The sequence below is a fragment of the Gadus macrocephalus genome, chromosome 14, assembly GCF_031168955.1.
Source record: "Gadus macrocephalus chromosome 14, ASM3116895v1".
Classification (NCBI taxonomy): Eukaryota; Metazoa; Chordata; class Actinopteri; order Gadiformes; family Gadidae; genus Gadus; species Gadus macrocephalus.
This window is the reverse complement of record NC_082395.1, coordinates 23,790,400-23,815,285: the sequence shown is the minus strand read 5'-3', so window position 1 is coordinate 23,815,285 and position 24,886 is coordinate 23,790,400. Positions and strand designations below refer to the sequence as shown.

The 24,886-nt window shown below is 49.8% G+C and overlaps 3 protein-coding genes and 2 long non-coding RNA genes across 11 annotated transcripts; 1 reads left to right on the top strand and 4 right to left on the bottom strand.

Moving 5' to 3' along the window:
* The first annotated feature begins 6 nt into the window (after nt 1-6).
* On the top strand, nt 7-2,853 carry LOC132471729 (uncharacterized). Of its 2 annotated transcripts, XR_009528905.1 has the most exons (3): nt 7-172; nt 287-520; nt 587-2,853. It is a non-coding gene; the product is annotated as an uncharacterized LOC132471729 (long non-coding RNA). The 2 variants fall into 2 exon arrangements; XR_009528903.1 differs by having other exon boundaries at nt 287-2,853.
* Nucleotides 2,712-8,981, bottom strand: gnao1b (guanine nucleotide binding protein (G protein), alpha activating activity polypeptide O, b). The gene is made up of 8 exons (XM_060070962.1): nt 8,234-8,981; nt 8,029-8,071; nt 6,021-6,162; nt 5,384-5,544; nt 4,001-4,129; nt 3,737-3,866; nt 3,488-3,641; nt 2,712-3,377 (listed from the first exon to the last, which is right to left on the bottom strand). The coding sequence occupies exons 1-8, from the start codon at nt 8,349-8,351 to the stop codon at nt 3,190-3,192; spliced, it is 1,065 nt and encodes a 354-aa protein (XP_059926945.1). The 5' UTR covers nt 8,352-8,981; the 3' UTR covers nt 2,712-3,189.
* LOC132471730 (uncharacterized) lies at nt 4,625-5,377 on the bottom strand. Its single transcript, XR_009528906.1, has 2 exons — nt 5,146-5,377; nt 4,625-4,868 (listed from the first exon to the last, which is right to left on the bottom strand). It is a non-coding gene; the product is annotated as an uncharacterized LOC132471730 (long non-coding RNA).
* A 908-nt stretch (nt 8,982-9,889) lies between the features above and the next one.
* tradd (tnfrsf1a-associated via death domain) lies at nt 9,890-14,747 on the bottom strand. Of its 3 annotated transcripts, none has more exons than XM_060071012.1 (5): nt 14,647-14,747; nt 12,556-12,697; nt 12,098-12,378; nt 11,376-11,517; nt 9,890-10,913 (listed from the first exon to the last, which is right to left on the bottom strand). In XM_060071012.1, the coding sequence occupies exons 1-5, from the start codon at nt 14,662-14,664 to the stop codon at nt 10,624-10,626; spliced, it is 873 nt and encodes a 290-aa protein (XP_059926995.1). In that variant the 5' UTR covers nt 14,665-14,747; the 3' UTR covers nt 9,890-10,623. The 3 variants fall into 3 exon arrangements, with proteins under 3 accessions (XP_059926995.1, XP_059926996.1, XP_059926994.1); XM_060071013.1 differs by having other exon boundaries at nt 14,574-14,652; XM_060071011.1 differs by lacking the exon at nt 14,647-14,747 and adding an exon at nt 14,543-14,566.
* A 954-nt stretch (nt 14,748-15,701) lies between these two features.
* On the bottom strand, nt 15,702-24,786 carry ogfod1 (2-oxoglutarate and iron-dependent oxygenase domain containing 1). Of its 4 annotated transcripts, none has more exons than XM_060071010.1 (12): nt 24,493-24,786; nt 23,227-23,372; nt 23,098-23,144; nt 22,836-22,936; nt 22,401-22,517; nt 22,150-22,241; nt 21,245-21,373; nt 21,018-21,131; nt 20,857-20,936; nt 20,427-20,743; nt 20,203-20,331; nt 15,702-15,938 (listed from the first exon to the last, which is right to left on the bottom strand). In XM_060071010.1, the coding sequence occupies exons 1-12, from the start codon at nt 24,650-24,652 to the stop codon at nt 15,718-15,720; spliced, it is 1,653 nt and encodes a 550-aa protein (XP_059926993.1). In that variant the 5' UTR covers nt 24,653-24,786; the 3' UTR covers nt 15,702-15,717. The 4 variants fall into 4 exon arrangements, with proteins under 4 accessions (XP_059926993.1, XP_059926990.1, XP_059926992.1 ...); XM_060071007.1 differs by having other exon boundaries at nt 21,203-21,373; nt 22,401-22,529; nt 24,493-24,768; XM_060071009.1 differs by having other exon boundaries at nt 22,401-22,529; nt 24,493-24,768.
* Between the last annotated feature and the right edge of the window lie 100 nt (nt 24,787-24,886).

Here is a 24,886-nt window from a genome sequence, read left to right as displayed (position 1 = left end):
CCGACCGCACCCCGCTGACCCGGTTCTGTTCCCGCTAACGCAGCTCGGGGGGCTGCAGTTTGACAAGGAGCTGCGCTCGCTGGTGGCGTACCTGACCACCATCACCACCTGGACCATCCGCGACAAGTTTGCCCGCCTCACACAGATGGCCACCGTCCTCAACCTGGAGAGGGTAACGCCCCCTAACCCCCTCTTCACCTGCCCCCACCCCCCCACACCCCACCCCTCACTAAGGGTCAGGGTTAGGGTTGGGGGGGGCGGGGGGTGACTCTGTGGTGTGTTGCAGGTCACGGAGATCCTGGACTACTGGGGGCCCAACTCGGGGCCCCTGACCTGGCGCCTGACCCCCGCCGAGGTGCGGCAGGTCCTTGCACTCCGCATCGACTTCCGCAGCGAAGACATAAAGCGGCTCCGCCTGTAGGGGGGGGATGGGGGGGACCTGTGTCTGAGACCAAGACCAGGATGCGGTCTGGGACCGGGACCAGGACCGGTCTGGAACCAGGACGAGGCCCGAGACCAAGTCGTGGTCTGGGACCAGGACACAGCCCGAGACAAGGACCGGGACGCAGTCTGGGACCGGGACCAGGATTCGGTCTGGAACCAGGACGCAGCCCGAGACAAGGACCGGGACGCGGTCTGGAACCGGGACCAGGATCATGGATCGGGTCGCCGTCCATCGTGCGGCAGCGGGCTGCTGAGGCTCTGCTGGGACTGAACTCGTAGATCCATTCTTTACTTGTGTTCTTCCAGACCAGTTCTTGTGTACATATGTTATCAGGGTGAGGGGTGGGACTGTGATTAGTCTTGAGGAAGGAGAACATTTTCCCTGGCGTTAAACACCTCAGCCTTCCTGTGAGCACCGCTGAGTCGGAGTGGATCTGGGCTCCGGCCCGGGGGGCATCGGAGCGTTTCAGGGGAATATGAAATGTAAAAGAATCTGTCAAATGTTTAATTTCATGATAACGTCGATCTGGGAGTTGAGTTTTTTTATATCTGTAAGTAAGACTGCGCTAGATGTGTCAGGCAGCGCGTAATGAACACACTCCATTAGAGGACAGAAGCGGGTCAGACGACTGATCCAACGTTCAACACATGAATAGCTTCTTGTCTGCGCTGATGGGACACTTTTAACCTAATAAATTGAGAGGCTGTACAATGCTGTTGATCTCTGCTGTGCTACATTCTGCAAAGTGCTGTCCTATCAGCGCGGAGGCCGCCACAAAGCCTTTGTATTGCGGCCACATCGGAGTCACTGAGTACAGCGCATTATGCACAAGGTAATGAACCATTAAAAGAGGGCCACTCTAATAACGTCGCCTCATCTCCACAGCTAACCTTAATCTGTAGACGGGTCTGCTGAGGAGACACTGCTTTGTGTGTGTGTTTGTGTGTGGTGCACGTGGATTAAAGACGCGGCAGACATTGGGAATAGTTAGGAAAAGTGTGGCTTTAATGTAAACACAACATTCGATTGGCTCAGCACAAACATTCCACATGAGAGCAACCAATAAAACTACGGAGTAGGATGGGATGCAGCACAAAAACATTCACAGTAAAAAAAAAATCTGGTATAATCATAATATATATATACAGTACGGTGTTTCAAGGTGAGAATGGAAAGAGCATATGAGGAGTGATATGTGATAGATAAAGAGTATACAGGGAAAGGAGGATGGAGGATGGATATCAGGAGTGGAGAGATGGAGAGCTGTACGACCCACAGACCGGGGGGCGTGGTGCACTGTGTCTGTGAAGGGGCAGGGCTAAACGCCTAGCTCACTGGAGAGGGGGCGGGGCTAAACGCCTAGCTCACTGGAGAGGGGGCGGGGCTAAACGCCTAGCTCACTGGAGAGGGGGCGGGGCCAGACGCTTAGCTCACTGGAGAGGGGGCGGGGCTAAACGCCTAGCTCACTGGATAGGAGGGGGGGGGGGGGGCTTAACGCCTAGCTCAGTGGAGAGGAGGCTGGGCTAAACGCCTAGCTCACTGGAGAGGGGGCGGGGTTAGACGCCTAGCTCACTGGAGAGGGGGCGGGGTTAGACGCCTAGCTCACTGGAGAGGGGGCGGGGGTAAACCCCCAGGAGAGGGGGGGCGTGTCAAGGCGCCATCCCGGTAGAGTTCTACGTCTATCAGAGTGGGGGCTGCAGGCGGTCGCGGTGGCGGAGCCCTCCGACTCGTTCACAGGTTACTGCCCCCCCTCGAGTGACGGGGGGATGAGGGCATGTTCTAAGGAGGTGGGAGGGTGCATGCAGGGCATGAGGTCTAAATAACTCATCCGATGATATTAAAATGCAAGGTGTTGCTTCAATGACATTAGGTGATTCGACACTAGTGACCCATGATGGCTTCTCCCTGTCATTCTCAGAAGGTTGGCACTGATATGACATCCCCCCCCACCTATCATTGGCTGATCAGAGGCATTCTATCCACTGCAGGGGGCCCAATATAAAAAGAGCCGGCGCCACTTTAACAGAGCCATCCTCATCTCCTTTATGTGTTTGAAGAGAAAGAAAGAGTGAGAAAGACAAACGGAGGTTCCTGCAGGCTACTGGCATTAAGCAGTCATGTGCGACCAGAAGAAAGGGGAGCTTTGTCCCAGTGAGCGCTAAAGAGCTCTGTTCATCTCCAGCATGACCCCCAGCCACCGGTACAGTTCCCCCCCTACACCACCACCACCACCTATATATATATAGAAGTAGAGCATCTGTGGCCGGGCGGCACCAGGGGTTATTCAGCAGGACAGCGGCTCTCTCGGCCTCGCTGATCAAATGTAAAGGACGACCACTATCTTTTTTTTTGGTGTTTTTTTAAGGAAATGTTAAAAGAGTACATTGTGCATTCCGTGCATCGGATTTCTAGGTTTTGCAAAAAACAAGGCAAGGCTGCTCATAGCCCCTAGTGCCGCGGTTCTCATCTTCATAATTGCTGGTACAATCAAGAAAAAACAATTAAACATTTATTTTGTGAAAACACATTTTTTTTTAAAACACACCCAGGGTTTGTATAGTGAACTCAAAACAGAGAAGATGGGAGAGGAACCAAACATGGCAATAATTCAGTGTGGTGTCTGACGGCAGCTCTTTGGGTCCGTGTGGACGTGTCGATTTACATACAGTATTTATGTGTTTTAGTATCATCAAAATTATCATTATTAACACCTCATACTCCCCATGGCAGCCGGCGGCCCGGCCTCAGTATAAGCCACACCCCCTCAGGTTGTTTGCGATAATGATGTCGGTGACCGCGTCGAACACTACCTGGATGTTCCCAGTGTCGGTGGCACAGGTCAGGTGGCAGTAGATCTCCTTGTTGGGGGAGCGGTTCTTACTCTCAAACTGAACCTGGATGTAGGCTGTGGCGTCGTCGTAGGTGTTAGCACCTGGGTGGGGGGGGGGAAGACACACGTCAGTACGCCGCCATCAGCAAGTCTGGGGGGGGGGGGGGGGGGGGGGGGGGTTAGGGGGGTGGGGGGGGCGGGGGGAGACCTACCTATGTATTCAGGGAAGCAGATACTCAAAGGGGACTTCTTGATCTTCTCAGCGAACAGATCCTTCTTGTTGAGGAAGAGGATGATGGAGGTGTCGATGAAGAACTTGTTGTTGCAGATGGAGTCGAACAGCATGAGGGACTCGTGCATGCGGTTCTGTGGGGGGAGAAAGGGGGTTAGATTAGTGTTAACGACTCGAGCACTGGAGGGAGTAGAGGAGATGTGCAGCGATGCTCTGATGCTCCACTCACCGTTGTCTCGTCTTCGTGGAGCACCTGGTCGTAGCCACTCAGGGCCACACAGAAGATGATGGCGGTGACGTCCTCAAAGCAGTGGATCCACTTCTTCCTCTCGGACCGCTGACCTCCGACGTCAAACAGCCTGGTGGACAGAGAGCAGACATCTGTCAACCTCTGAGTTCTGACGCGTAGGGGCCGCGTAGGGGCCGCGACGGGCGGCCATGCAGGCCCCAGGGGGCCACGGGCCCCAGGGGCCCAGGGCTGGGGACCAGGTACCTGAAGTGAAGGTTCTTGAAGGTGAAGTGGGTCTCGACGATCCCGGTGGTCTTCACCCTGGTCCTGAGGATGTCCTGCTCTGTGGGCTGGTAGTCGGCGGCTCCGATGCGGTCTAAACTGTCCAGGTAGCTGAGGGGGGGGAGGGGGAGGGATGATGGGGTGTTTCCTCCGCAGCACACAGCTCTTCGTTCTAATGGTGTTTCCATCTCCCTGGATGTAAGTGTTTATCCCGGGTCATGTTCGTACAGCTACTGTTGTTGTTATGTGGCCCGCTGGCTTATGAGGATCGCTTCACCGTCTAGCTCAACTGGCATGGAAATAACGCCGCTGGGGGTTCGATTCCCACGGGGAACGGCCACGGTACAAATATCAGAGTGCACTCACACTATTCACACGCATTAGCCTACCAAATGGCCACTATAGCAGCTAGTGCATCGCATTGTCATGTACCATGTGAGTGCTCCCTATTGTCCCTGTCAGCCATCACCCCCATGTTAATTTACTCATTATTGTCCATGTCAGTCCTTATGTTAATATACTCCCTATTGTCCCTGTCATGTTAATATACTCACTATTGCCCCTGTCAGTCCTTATGTTAATATACTCACTACTGTCCCTGTCATGTTAATATACTCACTATTGACCCTTTCTTAATGTCAGCCATCACCCCCATGTAGTAATAGTGAGTATATAAACTCACTATTTTCCCTGTCATGTTAATAGACTCACTATTGTCCCTGTCATGTCAATAGACTCACTATTGTCCCTGTCATGTTAATAGACTCACTATTGTCCCTGTCATGTTAATGTATTCATTACTGTCCCTGTCATGTTAATGTACTCACTAGTCCCTGTCATGTTAATATACCTACTACTGTCCCTGTCATGTTAGTATACTCACTGCTGTCATGTTAATTCACTCACTTTTGTCCTTGTCATGTTAATGTGCTCACAGCTGTCATGGTAATGTAATCACTATGGTCCCTGTAGTGTTCATATACTCACTACTGTCCCTGTAATTGTTAATATACTCACTTTTGTCCCTGTCATCTTAATGTACTCACTACTTTCCCTGTCATGTTAATGTACTCACTAGTCCCTGTCTGGTTAATATACTCACTACTGTCCCTGTTATGTTAGTATACTCACTACTATCCCCGTCATGTTAGTATACTCACTATTGTCCCTGTCATGTTAATGTACTCTCCAATGTCATGTTAATGTTCTCGCTTTAGTCCCTGTCATGTTAATGTATTCACTAATGTCATGTTAATGTACTCACTACTATCATGTTATATACTCACTACGGCCCCTGTCATGTTATGTACTCACTACTGTCATGTTAATACTCACTACTGGGCGGAGTCATGTTAATATACTCACTACTGGGCGGAGTCGTTGAGCTGGTATTCCCGGGCGCGGTTGAAGCACTCGGCGGTGCCTGCGTCGGCCCAGACCTTCTGCATGGCCGTGAGGAGCTCTGCCGAGTACGGCTCTGTGTCCTCCATACGGGTCACCACGTCACACACTAGCTTAGCATCCGCCTGCAAATGCACATACACACACACAGTTATTACAGTTATGGGATGTGAACCGATAGAAACAGTGTGATCATACCGGATGGATCATTACGGGCTAAACGATCGGACTCCAGGTTTGATGCTTTGACCGACGTTGTGATGCAATAAGATTCGTTATTAGTGGGAATGATCGTTCCTGAATCCCAATCTCCATTTTCACTGAGAAAAATATTCATGTCACGATGTGACATTTCTCGGGGTCTGTACCCAAACAACCTCTCTCCCTGCACCCTGAGACGGCGTGAATAGAGCAGGGAACTCTGCAGCTCTAAAACATGTATTAATAATTTATAAAGCGGTTCCACGTTTACGTTACTCTAATAGAACAAACTGCAGTGTCTGCTTCTGCATGTTGCACTGGTCCCACTGGTCCCAGTGGGAGCTTGGTATTTCCATGATGGTTGGTTCCGGCCCGTCCTGGGGCGTGGAGGGGGGCTCACTTTTCTATCCTTGTCCGCAAACTCGATGGCCAGGGAGTCCATGGCCCTGAGGATGGCGGCGAGGCTCTGGATGGTGTTGCTGTAGACCACGGGCTTGTACTGCTTCACGTCGTCCCCTGAGAACCCGTCCTCGTGGATGATCCTGCACACACACACCGCAATCAGCGCCACACACACCTGCTCGCAGCGCAGCGCGAAAACACCCGCGCCTGTGCGTGAGTGTGTGTGTGTGTGTGTGCGGTCGTGTGTGCGTTTGTTGTTGTCCTCTACATTTACCTTTCACCTTATATATTTGTGTATAAACATATCTATATAAATATATACGTCTGTATATAATATCAATATCTAACCAACATATTGAGTGTATTCTCTGCCGTTTATGTTTAATATTGCTGAAGGAGGAACAAGACAGTGGAATTAATAATTCAGGAGGAGTCGGATTCCTACTGAGCCGCAGCATGTAACGCTTTCTGAGCTAATATTGGTAACATTTGAAGAGGAGAAACGTTAGTATAATGTCCTCCACACACAGGGCTCATTAGGCTTAACATATCAGGAGAGAGGTCAGCCTGGGGTGGCATCCTGTCTGTGGGGGTTCACCCAATGAGGACACCCACAAAATATCGGAGAACAGATTTCAACGACAAATTAGCGATTAAAATTAACATCCAAGATGCACACTCTCTCACACACACACAAACACACACACACACACACACACACACACACACACACACACACACACACACACACACACACAACAAACAACACACACATTAGCAACCAGCTATACTTACTATATCTAAATGAAACTGTATCTATAAGAGATATATTAACTGCATACAACTCATCTTTCATATGCATAATCAATCAGATATGGTCTGAAAATAACCCCAGAAAAAACCCAACTATGGTGCTTTATTACATTTTAGGGTAACCTACTTTTCACACACGCATACACACTCACACACGCAAACACACACACACACACACACACACACACACACACACACACACACACACACACACATACACACACCAAAACACACATCGAAACCGAAAAACACACACACAAGCAAATACACACACACACACACACACACACACACACACACACACACACACACACACACACACACACACAGAGCAGAAGAGCATAAACCAAAACCCGTAATTCTGCAGTGCACTTAATCTACCCGGTGAATGTATAAAGGGGCTAATGGATAGCATGACAAAAAGCATTTTTTGAGATAACGGCGTACCATCGAGAACTGTTTATGGATAAACAGATGATCGAGGAGGAGCGAGAAAGGAAGTGGGGGTGCAATGCAGAATGGAAGCTGGGAGGGAGTGGGAGAGGATGCTCGGATAGCGCAGGGATGCAAGATGCTAAGAAGATGTCTGCCGTGCAGGACACACACAACCACCTCGGCGTCCCCGACATCAAGTAAATCAGAGGTTTAGAAAAATAACAGTGATTTAAAATACCACCGATTTAGATTTAGATTAGAAGGGGCCCGGTTTAGGTGCGGGTTGAGATGCCATATTTCTGCGTAAATCCGCTTTATATGCAAAAGTACTCTGGTTGATATGAGGCACTTAAAGGCATTAAGATTAAAGCGGAGGTACCGCTAATGGAGCAGAGTGACCTCACAACCATTACACACAAAAACACACACGCGCGCGCGCGCCTGCGCGTGCACGCCAATTCGAGCAGAGCAACACCCACGTATGATCCGCCAATCCCTCCATACACACATATAAACCCCCGGGGCGGTCGGAACCACGGCTGGCACGGCGCCTCCCCAGCCCCCGGCCCGGCCCGGGAGCCGGTCCGCGGGAGGGTTCGAGTCCCCGGCAGACCTTGGGCTCCGGCCTCCGGAAACATGGCGGCTCAGCTTTAGCGAGTCAAGGGAGGCGCAATCTGGGCCTTACCCCCCCCCCCCCCCCCTCCCCCCCATGACGAGGCCGGAAAACCGCACAATAAATCTGACGTAAAGACACTCACTTCATCTGCTTCACGATGGTGCTCTTGCCCGACTCCCCGCCGCCTGCAAAGAACGGAGAACGGCAGAGTGAGACTCGACGGAGCGACGAAGGAAATCAGAACCACGGAGAGCAGCCCGGTCCTAAGGAGGCAAGGTGCGCCCTCCCGGAGCGGCGCCTCCCTCCCGCTGTCCGGCCCCGGTCCCGCTCCCGGTCCCGGTCCTTACCGAGCAGCAGCAGCTTGACGTCCTTGGCCGCCGTGACGCCATCCTCCTTCAGGTTCTTCTCGATGGCCTTGCTCCGGTCCAGAGCGGCGCGCTCCTCGGCGCTCAGAGTACAGCCCATGGTTCAGAGCGAATGAAGGATCCTCTGTTCCGCCCTGTCCCTGCCGACTCAATCAGTGCGGATCTCTCTCTCTCTCTCTCTCTCTCTCTCTCTCTCTCTCTCTCTCTCTCTCTCTCTCTCTCTCTCTCTCTCTCTCTCTCTCTCTCTCTCTCTCTCTCTCTCTCTCTCTCTCTCTCTCTCTCTCTCTCTCTCTCTCTCTCTCTCTCTCTCTCTCTCTCTCTCTCTCTCTCTCTCTCTCTCTCGTTTGCGCTCGCGCTAAAGCATTAGGCCCGGTCGGGGCGAATGGAGCCGGGGGATCCGAAAGGTATTTAGTCCGTTACAGCTCGGTGTCTCTCGCCGTCCCTCTCGGAGAGGGGGTGGGGTTCTGCTCGTGCCTCGGAGGTGGAGGTGGGGTAGTGGTGCTCGCGCCTCGGAGGTGGGGTCCTTCTTCTCGAGCCTCGGAGGTGGAGGTGGGGTCGTTGTGCTCGAGCCTCTGAGGTGGGGTCGTTCTTCTCGAGCCTTGGAGGTGGGGTCTTTCTGCTCGAGCCTCGGAGGTGGGGTCGTTGTGCTCGAGCCTCGGAGGTGGGGGTCTCTATAGGGCGGCGCTGATAACAGTCCGCGCGAGCGAGTGCATCGTTCAATCTGCGAGCCGCCGCGAGAGGAGGAGGCAGAGCGCGCGAGACTCACCTCGAGAGGCGATCTCGCTGACGTCACGGCAGCCGAGAGCTTTAATCACATCCCAGGGAAGATGATTTCAATGAAAGCCTTTTTAACGAGCAGCGAGCTGCTGCTCTTATTGTGTCATTACTGTAGCGGCGGGAAAGTCATTCCTGAACATCACCCTGTGTTCATGTTTCAGAGGTTTAAGACGTGCAGCTGAATAATGGCTAATGTACCGTTAGAGCCTGAAAAAAGATCCACTTTTAAAAAAGCTTCTGCAGGTGTATAACAGAATTGAATCTAAGAGATTGACAGAGCGAGCTATATATAGGCTACCTCTCTTTATATGCCTCAGTATGTAGGTCACATGCCATGGTGATATTTATTCATATATATTAATATATATCTCATATTTACTGTTGGTCCTTTGTGGGCTACAGATGTAAGTGTGTTAAAAGCTTCTAATCCGCATCACATCTGGATGAGCAGACAAGTGCAGCGTGGGGGGGGGGGCAGAGGACCATCAGCCCTAATGGAGCCAGCCCCCCCCCCCCTCCTTAGGGAACCAGAGTCAGGACTCACCCCGGATCCCCTTCTAGGAGGACCAGACTCAGGACCCCCCCCCCCCCCCCCTGGTGTTAGAGCCGCTGCCAAACAGACACACGCAAGATACGGCCGTACTGAACCGTTTAATCAGAGAGAGAGAGAGAGAGAGAGAGAGAGAGAGAGAGAGAGAGAGAGAGAGAGAGAGAGAGAGAGAGAGAGAGAGAGAGAGAGAGAGAGAGAGAGAGAGAGAGAGAGAGAGAGAGAGGATTATTGCAAATTATACCTGAGGGAATTTTTTTCTAAATTATTTTCATCTTCAATTATACTAATGCATCCAACATAAACATGCAGACTGTTTTACAACCATTTAATCCGCCCATTTGGCTAAACAGAAATACCCAGTAACAATCACATTTGTGCTCAGCATTTACAAGTCTAATACCTCAAAGGTTATATCTGATTCAATCATTCTTTGGTTACAAATGGAGAGTAGAAAAGGCACGTTTGACAATTTGCTCTTGGCCAGAACAGGAGTGACCAGAGGCTGAGTGTACTGGAGGATTAACACAACGACGCTCAAAATATAAAAATGGACGTCAGACACAAGGCCGCCTGCTGCACCAAGAACACCGGAACACACACACACACATACACACACACATAGAGAAAACATACAAAAAGACACACACACAAACAAACCAAAGATCAAATATTTCATAAGTACATCTTCCACCCCTCCTCTGCACCCTACACTGGGACGTCCCAGTACAGTACACGGTCACTGGGACAGTAAAAGGAACCCGGTGGTCACTGGGACAATCCCAGTAAGTTACATGGTCACTGGGACCGTCCCAGTACAGTACAGGGTCACTGGGACCGTCCCAGTACAGTACAGGGTCACTGGGACCGTCCCAGTACAGTACACTGGGACCGCCCCAGTACAGTACACAGTCACTGGGACAGTCACAGTACAGTACGGTCACTGGGACCATCCAAGTACAGGGTCATGAGACCATCCCAGTACAGAGTCATGGGACCGTCCCAGTACAGTACAGGGTCATGGAGACCGTCCCAGTAGAGTACACGGTCACTGGGAGCCCAGCAGGCTCTCGGCCAGCCCGGTCAGCCGGCAGTCCTCCAGCGCGCCGACCAGCCGGCCAAGCTTGGCGGCGCTGCCCTCGGCCTGCGTGAAGCGGCTCAGCATCTGGTAGGCCTGCTCGTACAGCCCCTCCCGCTCGTACTCGTAGGCCAGGTTGTCGATGGCGGGCCCCTTGAGGGCGCGGCAGCCCCGGGCCAGCGCCCGGCCCACGTGCTTCCACTGCCGGCCCACGCCGTTGGAGAAGCTGTGGACGTCAGCGGCGGTCAGGATACGGTCCTCTGTCCCACCGGAGGGAGGGGGGGAGGGTTGGGAGAGAGGGGGAGAGGGGGGTGAGAGGGGGAGAGGGAGGAGAGGGGAAGAGGGAGGGGGGGAGAGAGGGGAGGGGAGGGGAGAGGGAGGGAGAGAGAGGAGAGGGGAGGGGAGAGGGAGGGAGAGGTGTTAATGTGAGGCTTGATTCTGATTAAATCGCTCTCAGTCTACTGAAGAACACCTAACACAGATATGATATGGTTCTGTTTTTCAACTTTAAAAGGGGATGATATAATTCCTAGTTCATGATATAGATGATATTGTTTCATTTCACGTAGTCCTGTGTCACCATGATTGTTTTGAGGACTGAACGCCTCTGTATCTGTCCTGGTAGCAGAACAGAGACGTTCACAAGCTTTGTCAGGAGAAATCCTTAAAACCGTCAAAGACTCAAATAATCCACTGTTCTGACTGGCCGGACGAGTCCTCACCGAACGTCCCGGTCTGGAAGCGGAAGCAGTCTCTCTGCGGGGGCTGCAGGGCCGGGGGGGGCTCCGGGGCCGCCCCCCCCAAGGCCTGCTCTTGGAGCCGCTGCTCCAGGTCCTCCATCTCGTCGTCACAGAGACGCGCCGACTGAGGACACATCAATCAAACACTTTAGGGAGCTGGAAGCCTCTCAGACACAGACTGGGGGGCCCACACCAGTCCCCCCAGTAACCCTCTGGGTTCCAACACGACTGACCCCAGAACCATAGACCAGAACCAGAGCACCTGGTTTGTGTCTCAAATGACAACACTGTAACAGTCTGACTGGTATCATCTGATCATTTTCTGCCCTTTCCGCCCCACCCCTCATTCCTGGACGTCCTTTAAGGTCAAAGGTCACGGCTATCGGGGTTGAACAACACTCAGATGAAGTGAGGAATAACCTGATCAGATCGGAGGTGTAGATTTCAGATGTCAAGGTTAAATGTTGGATATGTTATTGTACAGTTATTAATACTAATGCTGTATATAATAAAATATAAATCATTTAATAATGATTGATTTGATATATTCAATACGCCTCCAGAGGAACGACGGCACCCTACTATTATTAAAATGAATACTTCAAGCAGCACCCTACCTGGGAGAGGTGTATGAGCAGCACCCTACCTGGGAGAGGTGTATGAGCAGCACCCTACCTGTGACAGGTGTATGAGCAGCACCCTACCTGGGAGAGGTGTATGTGCTCCAGGCAGTCCTCCAAGCTGTCCAGGCAGAGGTCCAGCGTGTGCGTCCCGGCCTTGAGCTGCGTCTCCACCTTGACCTCGGGGGCGGCGGCCAGCAGGCGTCCGGCGTGCTGGGCCAGCGCCTGCCGCAGCGTCCCGGAGACGTAGCTCTGCAGGAAGCGCCGGCACGCCTCCAGCTCCACGAACTTCAGCTCCACGCCCAGCAGGGGGTCCGCGTCGTGCAGCTTCAGGATCTCATAGCCACCGAGCCCCCCCGCAGAATCTGGGGGCACGCGCACACACACACACACACACACACACACACACACACACACACGCACGCACATGCATAAGCACACACGAACTCACACGCAAACACACACGCACACACAGACGTCGGAGGTCTGGTTGCCGTGGCCCGTTGGAGGCGGGGCCTGGGGGGGAGAGGGGCGGGGTCTACCTGTCAGGGTCAGCTTGATGACTTTGAAGAGGGTGAACTTGTGGTGCGGGTCCTTGTAGAGCGACAGCAGGTTCACGTGAGGACAGAGAGACTCCAGGAAGAGGACCGCACCCCCCGTCCAGCCGCCGATCTCTGCCATGCTCTGACACACACACGCACACACACACACACACACACACACACAGGCACACACCCACACGTACACGCACATGCGCACACACACACACACACACACACAGTTCATTAGGACACAGAGAATGTGATCCTTCAGTCTTGACAACCAGGGCCGTGCCACTTTTACAATCTAATGGGATCATTACAACAATTATAAACTATAATAAAAAACGCAATATTTACGGATGCATCTGCCACTGGAACCGAGCAGGTGCCGTTTATCATTCCTTGTCCTACAACCTCCCATTCTCCAAATCCCTCCCGGAGGGAATTAGCACCGTGTTTTAACTCACGCTCACTCACGCTCACTCACGCTATAAACTAAAGCTTCCTCCACCTTCCCACAACTTACTGACTGAGCCGTAGAAAAAAAGTTATCATTCTGGTTTCTTGTCATTCTCATTTCTACATTTCTCCTTTCTCATTTCCAGATATCCAACACCCCCTCCCCCTCTCATTGGCTACATGAGAATCAAACAATCATCGCAGCAGTCGCAGCAAATATTATGCAACACCAATATACATTACAATGTGCTCCTGTATTCAGGATCCATTCTCAACAATCCCATTGAGCTTCATTACATTGAAGTTTATGATAATTTATGGTCCTGGTTTTCAGAGTGCGGCCCCTGATATGTCCCCGGGGGTGAGGGGACACTAATACACTCATAACACTTGTTTTATTTCGTAATGCCTATAATAACAGGAGTGCGTTTTAAATAGCCGGTTCTATATTTGCGTTTGGCCAAATTGAGTGTCCTGCTTTACCATGTTGGTGGTGTAATGCTGTGGTGTAATAACACATTCACAGGGTCTACAGTTACCAGCTTCCCCTTATACTTCATTTAAACACAGGCTCACAAGAACCATGGGTTCATACACAAGGCAGGATCTCATATCGTTGTTATAAGAAGCTTCCTGATAAGCAACGTGAAAAACCATCACTTGGTTGGATTTCTAGAGGGGGAGATCTAGTAGCCAAGATGTTGTTCCAGAGCTACTTACTAGCTTCACAGAAAATAAATAACTCACTCAAATTAGAAGATAACTGTTATTGAAATGTAGGGTTTAACAGTTGGAAAGCTTAATGGATGATATCATGCATATATTATTATTATTACTATATTATTCTATTAAGCCTGTAAGAAAATCGAATAAAATATATGGGACTATTTTTCCATGAGCATTAGGTTTATAGGAAATATAATCTTATATTCAGGGCTCATGTCAGATAGGAGGACACTTTCAGCAGAAGGTATATAAAAAAGCCAATTTAAAGTACAACCCATAATATAATATCAGAATCCCCCTGTCGTTGAATACAGACTGACTCTCTGATGCAGACTTGTTTTCGTTCTGATGCGTTTCTGCTCTGCACATTAATGGCTCTTCGTGGAAAGAACATCACAAGGGATTATGCTTTTCTGTTAAACTAATACGATGCCTTATCCCATATGTAATCATATGCCTATATGTCCATGCACTGATATTCTATAAATATAATGGTAAGATTAGTTCCCCGCAGATGTAAAGGATTATGTGATAATGTGCGGTTCACTGTGCCCTCAGATTGAGATCCACTCACTCGCGACTCAACCCAGCGAGGTTCAGGGGACAGGAGTGTTAAGGAGAGCAATTAGGAACCGGTCCGAGAAACAAACACATCGGGTTTATCAAAGACTCGTTTATAAAACGAACCGGAGTCCTCCGACCAGTATAGGACCAGTACAGGACCAGTACATGACTGGTTTGCTGAATGGGTTTCAGAGCAACACCAATATCTTCGGGGATTGCAGGACAGACAGTTACTTACAAATAAGTACAAAGAAACGACTCCTACACACATGTAATGACGATACACCGTACAGATAGTTCCTCTTTGTTGTCGCTCTGATACAGAATCTTTTAAGAACTTACCTCGAACTTTGTAACCATGTTCCGAGATGTTTCCTACTTAGAACCACGCCCACAGCCTGCTATGAGCGTCACGGCCTGTGATTGGTTGACTGAGATCAGTGAACACTGCGATTGGACGAGGTTAAGTCGAGAGGCTGACCCTCAGCAGAGAGGAAATGGTTGATGGCGTATCCCCCATACCAGCCCCATACTGGTTGACCAAACCAGTCCCATAATGGTGAACCATACCACCAGTCCCATACTGATTAACCATACCAGCCCATTCTGGTGAACCAAATAAGACCCATACTGATGAAATAAACCAGTCTCATACTGGTGGACCAAACCAGACCTATACTGGTGGTGGACCAAAGCATTCTAGTACTGGTGAACCAAACCAGTCCCAAACTATTGGACCAGACCCATACTGGTGAACATTACCAGCCCCATACCAGACCCATACTGGTGAACTAAACCAGACCCATACTGGTGGACCATGGACCTCTCAGACCGGCCGGTAGAACAAGTTCCGCAGCTCAACCAAGCACTAAGTATTTGGAGTCTTGGCCAATTAATTTAAACGCCAGTCGTAATTATATTATCTGAATCATCGTTTCGTGTTTGAGTGATTAAGCAATCGCAATCACGTGATTGAGATTGGTTTTAGAATAATAAGTACCTTTTTCTCATCAAAATGTGAAATTAAGCCCCACAGGATAAAACATGGTTGGTTTTCATTAAGCCACCGGGGGGCGACAGAGTTGTTTCTACATTAAGTGGATGTCTAAGTTGCTATCAATTACAATACATGCATTTTATTAATTCAGTCAATTCATATTTCGTACATTTCATAATTTTAACATAGATACACAAATTGTTATTAGTAAAGAAACTGTTTTGGCCTTTCTGACACATTCAGTATTTAACAGAGAAACAACAAAACCTACCAAACATTATTATCTAAAATCGTTTGCCTCCTGCTGTAATTAATCTAGACCCTTCCATAACCTGATATTGATTTATACTGTATGATTGACAGCTTGGATTGATTCAGCACTGGAGAAACAACCAAACAGTAAAAGTCACAAAGATTTATTCATAGTACACAAAAGAGAAGTCGTAAAATGTTCTACGAAGGTTATTGCCGTTCTCCTGACAGGAGCTCTTATGGTTGATGTGTTTGACGAACTTGAGGGTCTCCTTGTCGCGGTAGACCAGCGCCAGGCAGTTGTCCTCCGGGTTCACCGTGAGCAGCTCCTCGTCCTCCTCGTTGGCCACGTACGACGTGAAGCCCCCGAACTCTGACGGCCAGTCTACACACACACACACACACACACACACACACACACACACACACACACACACACACACACACACACACACACACACACACACACACACACACACACACACACACACACACACACACTTAAAGTCTGAACCAGAGACACATCGCAAAACATCATACTAAATTCACCATAGACTATCTGAGGCGTATCTGAGGCGAGTACGCAAGTCTATGACGCGATCCGATACCATCACACGACTCCTTAGCTACACAGGCAGAGAACATCAAACACTGCACTACTGTTATGCTGCGTTCGTTAACGGTCAGAGGTGGAAAGTCGGAATGGGAAAGGCGTCATCTCCGACCTACAGGGGTTCGAGCTACCCAGTCGGATAAACATGGATGCATGGGCCCTTAACTACAAGAATACAAATGGATTATTATAATTATAGATTATAAATGTAAATCATCTAGTTCTGAAACAATAAAATGTTGTCAGCAAGTGAACCGAAGTGCTGTTTGAAGTTACAATGCTAGTGGCTGTATCGATATATACTCGTATCGGCCGATACTCAAGTTTGGGGATTGGAAAGGAAAAAATGTTATCCGTAAATCTCTACGTCAAACTGTACATAACGGCGTCACAGTAACGTCTGGGTCGGGTTCCTAGCTGTGTTCGAAATCGTTCCCTATACACTCGTTCCCTATTCCCTATATAGTGTACATGATATAGTGCACTATATAGGGAATAGGGAACGAGAATTCGGACACTACGCTGAACATTTCTAAACGTCATTTGCGTCAGTAAATGCGCCGGGTATTTGTGTGACGCAGACAGATGCGCCCACATCATGTAAACAAACCGGGGACTCTCTAAATCGACGCCACTTCGACCTGGGCGGGACTTTACGTCCTACGTCACTCGCTATGGGTTTGCATGTGTGCGCGTAGCCGTTTGTCTGATCTGTGCAGTGTGCACGAACTCCCTTGCACTACAGATTACGAGCGTCAGTGTCGTACGCGATGGAGGGTGGGTGACATTCCTACAGTCTGTGATGATGGGCTATATTTCTACAAATGACTTACTATTACTAGCGATTAACATGACGAAACAACACGAACTAAGCTAACATTAGACTATAGCCATACCAGATAACGCCATACCAGCTAACCCTAACTATTTATATTAAACTCTGAACCATTTTGCAACAGGCAACTGTGTGTTGGTGCGCTGCTTCCCACGTCTGCGTCTGCGTCTGCGTCTGCGTCTGCGTCTGCGTCTGCATCTTTCCCATTCCTGGCTAATAGTTTCAGCTTTTGTACTGTATATCAGAAATGATCACCCTGTACCACACTGCTGACTTGTTGATGTTTTGTGAGCACTCACGCATTTCTCTAGGTATCTTAAGTTTCCTACTGGAGTCATCAAAACTTTGGACTTTGTTATTGTAAGAAATATTGTGTTGCAAAAACACTTTGTGTCTTACCCTTAGCGTTACCCTAACCTTAACCCCAGTAACATTTCTTCATCATAAACTACAAGTTACGCAAAATGGCATACAAACATCCAGTCCAATATGAAAGAAAAATGCTAGCTTCATTAAGGAATCAAACCCCTTATCCCCGCGTTAATGAGTTGTTCTCTGACCACTAACCCATCAGGTCTTAGTACATTAGGGCTGGGTATCACTAGGTACCCCACGATACGATACTATCACGATATTTTACCCACGATAACGATAATATCACGATACAGCGATTCTGCGATTATCGATATATTGCAAGAAATTTCACCCACGATACATCACGATATCTGTGTCACTGAAGAAATTCTTGTTGTTGTTAAATGTTAACAATTATTGTGTTCTATATTATATCTATGGTTCTGCTCGCCTTTGAAAAAACGGAGGCTCAAGTGCACTGATTTGGAATGTCTGTATTCTTGACGTCATCAGGAATCTCAGCTCCTCCCCTTACTCTGCCTGGCCCGCCCAGAGACGTTGGCCCGCCAATGAGACTCGACCGTGCGAGCGCCACATGTGTGTGTGTTTGTGTGAATACACACACTGTAACGCAAGTGTTTCTAGTCGGTTCTTTGACGTGTCTTGTATTTCCACAACGAGACTGTTGTGGGGGTTATCTGAGCCATGGTTGGGAAGGAATTGGGGGAAAGGAACTTTGGCTTTGACTGGCTGAAGTACATGAACTGCGACATGCCGCCGGTTGCCGCGAGGCACCATCGCCCGGCAGCGGGCAGCCGGCAGCAGGCAGCGGGCAGCCGGCAGCAGGCAGCGCCCGGTTCAGTCGACTTCAGGTTGATGTGAAAGTGGAAAAACCAGAGACGTCGCAGAACCCGACAAAGTCGTTTGTGATTCATTATATCGTCTGGAGGCGCACACCGCTTTTGGCCGTGATAATATGCATTAAATGATATAGATTTCTATGTATTATATGATATTATTTAGATATAGAGCTCCAGGACTGTATCGCAAGTGTTGTACACTTCCTTGTTATTTGGATAACCGTTCTGTCGGACTCTCGTCTCTGGTATTTCTACAACGAGACTCGTATTGGGGGTTATCTCAGCCAAGGTTGAGAATGAATTGGGGGGAAGGAACTTTGGCTTTGACTCCCTCAAGAACATGAACCACGACATGGAGGAGAAAGGGATTGTTGGCGGCGAATGTCTCCAGCTTGAGACCCGCTGAGGGACCACCGCCGGAGGCGGAGGTGCCTAAGCGCTGCCCGGCAACGATCCCTTTCTCCTCCTTGTCGTGGTTCAGTCTACTTCACATTGATGAGGACGTTGAAGAACCAGGAACGTCGGAGAATCCAACGCGGCCGTTTGAGATTCATAATATCGGCTCACACATCTTTTGGCGGTTATAATATATATTATATGATATAGATATCTATGTAGGCTATATGATAATATTTTGATATAGAGCTCCAGGACTCCCGTGTGTTCTAGAATATTTACAGAACACGGCTAAAGGCTGTGTGCGCCTCGCCATTGCGATACATCCACTGTAAAGAGAGCGAATGGTACCGTGGCTGCAAGCTGCTCAGGGCCACACCCCCACCCTCCTCCTTGACCCGCCTCGCTCCTCCTCATTTGCATTATAGCTAGACACCAAAACAGCGCATTTGGGGGAAGCTCAATGTGCAACTGGCTCGGAGTGGCTGTAACTCTGCACCACGGCTGAATTTCGGGAACGTCTTTGAATACTGTGTTAGTTGCCCACTAATACCTATATTAAAGAATACATAAAATAGCATGTCATGGGATATCGATATTTGGCGTCAGCATATCGATAACGTCCCGCAAGACGAAATATCGCGATATGTCGTAGTATCGATATTTTGGCACACCCCTATAGTACATGCGATTCAAGAGTTAACCACTTGACAATCTTTAAACTTCGGTTGCCTAGAAATTGTAAAGACAGTGATGTGTGTGTACATTGTGCGAGTATCCGTCACTCGCGATGTGTGTGCAGTCCAAAATGAAAGAAAAAACCTTGCATCATTAGGGAATCGAACCACCAATCATCAGTTGGTCGTTGGTAACTGTAAACAAAGAGATCGCATTTTGTTTAACTGCTAACTAACAAACGAGTTTATGCGTTCACTGAACAAAGATTATGGAAATAAAAGACCACTTTTCCATCAGAAAAATCATCAGAACCGTTATTACCAACCCATAGACACTAAAAGCCAAAACCTTTCTCACATGCACACCCATCGCGAGTGACGGCTATGCGCACACATGCACATCCATAGCGAGTGACGTAGGACGTAAAGTCCCGCCCAGGTCGAAGTGGCGTCGATTTAGAGAGTCCCAAACAAACCGGGCACTCACGAGGAAAGCTGGAGGTTGTATTGATGTTGAATGTTACATTTCTTTGTTCAAGTTTTTTTTAACTAATTTTGAATGTTAAATTTTCTATGTTAAATCCCAAACATTTTTTTGACATTTCTATACGAAAGCCGGAGACTCCATCATTAAATGTATTCGTTTTCGCGGTTATTCAGCTTCTTCTTCTCCTCCGGAAAATGACGACCGCATTGCATTGTGGTATACGGGAGTAACATGCAGGGTACATCGTATGTACCCTATTTTAAATCCACTATATAGTGCCCTATATAGTGGACCACTGAGAATTCGAACACCCTACAAAATGGCGTGCACCCTATTTAGTGCACTACATCCATGATAGGGAACGATTTCGAACACAGCTAGGGTTATGGTCGGGGTCGGGGGTTGGGGTTAGGGTCAGTGTTCTGACCGGAGCAGCCGAAGGGGAGGATGAGGTCCAAGGCGTACTCGGCCCTCGTCGCTTCTCCGTCGTGGAGCAGCGTGTACCCCCCGTGGGTCCACCGGCGCAGCTCTCCCACGTACTCAGGGGTGCTCGGCTCTGGGGAGGGGTTAGAGGTTAACGAGACGTCACAGACTCACATAGAGAGGATGGGCGGGGCCTAGCGTGGCCGACGCCCCCCTGGACCCCCCTACCTTTGGCCTTGGTCTTCTTCTTCGTCGACGGCGTCTCCATCGCGGACCCCGTGGCTTCTCCGCCCCTCGCACTCTCCTGGCTCTCCGCCTCCTCTACCTCCTCTTCCTCCTCCTCCTCCTCCTCCTCCTTCTCTTCATTCTCCCCGTCTTCATCCTCGTCCTCCTCTTCGTCGTCGTCTTCGTCGTTGGGGCAGAGGAAGTGCAGCCTGAGGCCGGTGAAGTTGGATAGCAGCAGGAAGAAGGCCTCGGAGCAGAGCAGCTCCCAGCACTCACTGACACACGGGGGGATGCTCTCCAGAGACGCCACCTCGTAGGACCTGGGGAGGAGATGCCGTTACTTAGCAACACCACTTCCCGCTGTCGTAACCACAGTGTTTAAGGGAGGGATAAGGGGAGAGGTAAAGGGGGGGAGAGGGGGGAGGTGGCCGACCTGTTGTTGGGCGGCCCTCTCCTGGCCCACTGGATGTCGTGGAGCCTCAGAGCCACGCTGACCTCCGCAAACTTCTCCTCCTGACGACAGACAGAGCATCAACAGCGAGAAGGGGAAAAAAACAAGAAATAAAAATAACACTAATAAAGAAGGAGGCTCACCTTTAAAAAGTCTTTGAGCTGGATTTCCGCGCTCTCTTCAAACTCCTCCTGGATTTGCTCCTGGTAGGAGATGTCCAGATACATGGGGTTCACCCACTCCAGCAGCAACGTCTCCTGGGAAGAAAAAAGACCAGCGTGTCAAGCTTCAGGTAATGGAGATTGAACGTACCAAGATGGGTACGTACCAAGACAGGCAGAGGTAGATGTGTGCAGGAGTCCCGACTCACATCCCTGGGCAGGTGGGGGCTCCGGGGGAGGGGTTCCTCGATGTGGCGGGACGGCCGCTCCAGAGAGGGCCCGTGGAACCAGCCGCTCAGCGACAGACGGCACTTATCCTCCGACAGCACCTCCGCCACCTGCAGGGGCAACCGTTAGTCTGGGGCAGGAACAGCCGTTACTCTGGGGCAGGAGCAGCCGTTACTCTGGGGCAGTAGAAGCCTGTTCTCTGGGGCAGTAGAAGCCTTTACTCTGGGGCAGTAGAAGCCTTTACTCTGGGGCATTAGAAGCCTGTTCTCTGGGGCAGTAGAAGCCTGTTCTCTGGGGCAGTAGAAGCCGTTACTCTGGGGCAGTAGAGGCCTTTACTCTGGGGCATTAGAAGCCTTTACTCTGGGGCAGTAGAAGCCTGTTCTCTGGGGCATTAGAAGCCTTTACTCTGGGGCAGTAGAGGCCTTTACTCTGGGGCAGTAGAAGCCTTTACTCTGGGGCAGTAGAAGCCTGTTCTCTGGGGCAGTAGAGGCCTTTACTCTGGGGCATTAGAAGCCTTTACTGGGGGGCAGTAGAGGCCTTTACTCTGGGGCAGTAGAAGCCTTTACTCTGGGGCAGTAGAAGCCTGTTCTCTGGGGCAGTAGAAGCCTGTTCTCTGGGGCAGTAGAAGCCTGTTCTCTGGGGCAGTAGAAGCCTGTTCTCTGGGGCAGTAGAAGCCTGTGCTCTGGGGACTTTATTCTTGGGTCTAGACCGGCAGGTCAGCGGACAAGTTTATCCAAAGCGCCTTACAGACTACTGTTGTTGAAGTAAACATCCTTGAGGACTACAGGGGGAAGACGTTGGGGCCCGGACCCAGAAGGGTGTGGAACCCCCTCCCCACTTGTCTGTCCTGCCTCCCCCCCCCCCCGGGGAGAGAGGATGGGCTCACCTGGTGGAAGGACACCGGAGACACTTCGAACAGCACCAGGGTGTTCCAGGAGGGGACCAGGGACTTGACGATGTGCTTTGGCTGGAGGTGACCTGGTGGAGGGGGAACATTCAATTCAATTTTATTTGTTACGCCCTTAGTCACCATTACAGTCTCAAAGGGCTTAAAAGGCTAAATATTGATGACATCTTTAATGGTTTGTTTTGTTGAAGGAGAACCATGACCCTCGCCCCCTGCTGTGAGCTACGTACTGTCGGTGGCATACAGGTCCAGGGTGCCCCCGTCGCTGCTCTGCCAGGGGGGGACCAGGTACAGAATGAAAGCCACCCGCCGGCCCTCCAGCTCATCGTCATGACAGAGGAGGATATCTGGAGGAAGGACTGGAAATATTACCACGTATTCTTAATAAATATTAACACTGTAATAATTATTATTACCACTGTGTTCTTAAGAAATATTACCACGTGTTTATTAATAAATATTAACACTGTGATAACAAGTATTACTGGTCTATTATTAATAAATATTACCCCATATTCATAATAAACATTACCAGTGTATTAATAAATATTACCACTGTATTCTTAATAAATATAACCACTGTATTAATAGTATTAGCGGTGTATTCTTAATAAATATTACCTGTGTAATAATACGCATTGCCGGTGTATTATTAATAGTATTACCGGTATACTGGTACTTGGCGCAGGAGATGTCCACGGTGGGTTCGAGCTCAACACCCAGAACGTCGCCGAGCCAGCAACGGAAGCGGCCAAATAACGCTGCCCTGATATTGAGAATAAAAAACAAATTAATAAAAATCAACTACAGACCGTCCCAAAAACAGTGAGTTAAGAAAATCAAGACCAATCCACCAAATTTTGTCTCATAGTTTGCAAACATCAATACAGAAGACAATTTGCTGGGGAGATGTTGTTTCCTCTTTACCTCAAGCCTGATATATGGGATTCTGTTCTCTCCCGTAAGTCATCAGACTGGAAAAGAAGAGAGAGAAGATGTTATTAACCACAGCATGGCCCTGCAGGCTGGACAGCAGGACCAAGAGACTGGGCAAACCTGCTTGAACTTGTAGAGGTCGTTGGACTTCTCGTGGAAGTTCAGCTCTAGAAGTTCCTTCTGGAGGTTTTCTGTGAACGCCTCACTGTGGATGAAGTCCTTGATGATGCAATGTGGGAAAGGGTAGCAGTTCAACTCCAAGTTCTCTGTCAAATAAAAGATATAGGAAATGTGAGAACAAATACACTCTGGTTCTGATGTGTTCCTCATCCCATCGGATTGCATTGAGGATCCACAACAGACCATGACGAATTTGGCGCAAAACGATGAAACTAGATGACCACTCGACCCAGACAGAGGGGGGCTTTAGGACAGGACTGATACAACATTCAGTTTGATGACGTTCTAATAATGCATGAATTGTTACACAGGATACAAACTTGTAATTAACAAACGTAACATTAACGTAGGGGGTCCTTTTAATGAGAACAAAAGGCTATCCCCTCCTCATCACTGAGGTGATGAGGGTTTCATGCTCGGATCAGCTGACAGTCTGGGTCTGGAGGAGACCGGAGACCGGGCTCACACCCCCGCCCTAACCCGTCCCACCCCCCGTCCTAACCCGTCGCACCCCCCTGTCCTAACCCGTCTCACCACCCTGTCCTAACCCGTCTCACCACCCTTTCCTAACCCGTCTCAACCCCCCTGTCCTAACCCGTCTCACCACCCTGTCCTAACCCGTCTCACCACCCTTTCCTAACCCGTCTCAACCCCCCCGTCCTAACCCGTCTCACCCCCCCCCCGTCCTAACCCGTCTCACCCCCCCCCCCCCCCCATCCTAACTCTTCTCACCCTGTGTTCTAACCCGTCTCCCCCCCATCCTAACTCGTCTCACCCCCCTGTCCTAACCCGTCTCAGTCCTCCGTCCTAACCTGTCTCTCCCCCCCCACCCCCCACCCCCCCCTGTCCAAACCAGGCTGGTACCCCGGTACAGTGAATCAACTGCAGGACTCTCTAGGACCAGGAATACATAGGACCAGGACTATATAGGACCAGGACTAAATAGGACCAGGACTACATAGGACCAGGACTACATAGGACCAGGACTACATAGGACCAGGACTACATAGGACCAGGACTACATAGGACCAGGACTCTCTGAGACAAGGACTCTCTGAGACAAGGACTCTCTAGTACCAGGACCCTCTGGGTTTATGACTCTATAGGTACAGGACTCTGTAGGTTAGGACTCTCTGGGACCAGGACTCTGTAGGTTTAGGACTCCAGGACCAGGACTCTATAGGGTAAGGACTCTAGTCCACTCACCATGGGAGTAGTGGACTCCTTGTGCCCATGCTTCCTTCACGGCTTTCTTCACTTCCTCGTCATCCACAACCACAGAAAGTTGAGCCACTTCTTCGCGTTTCTTTATCCTTTTTCGCTTCTCCGGGTTGTCGCTGTGCTCTTGTAATCGTTTAGAACTCATTGCTAACGCCTCATGCTCCACATTTGGATGTTTACTTTGGTTAGGTCCACTCTATTAAAGTCCGGTCCGGTCGCACAGTGTCTACGTCAGCGTCGTGCTAGCAGCCGGGGACCGTCGCGGAGGATCTACGCCACAAAAGCTAAGGACGGGCTCAAACATTTTGCATCCGTCATAAAAATAACCCTCATTTGGTTATCTTTCAACATTTGTTAAATTTAAAATTATCAAGTCTTT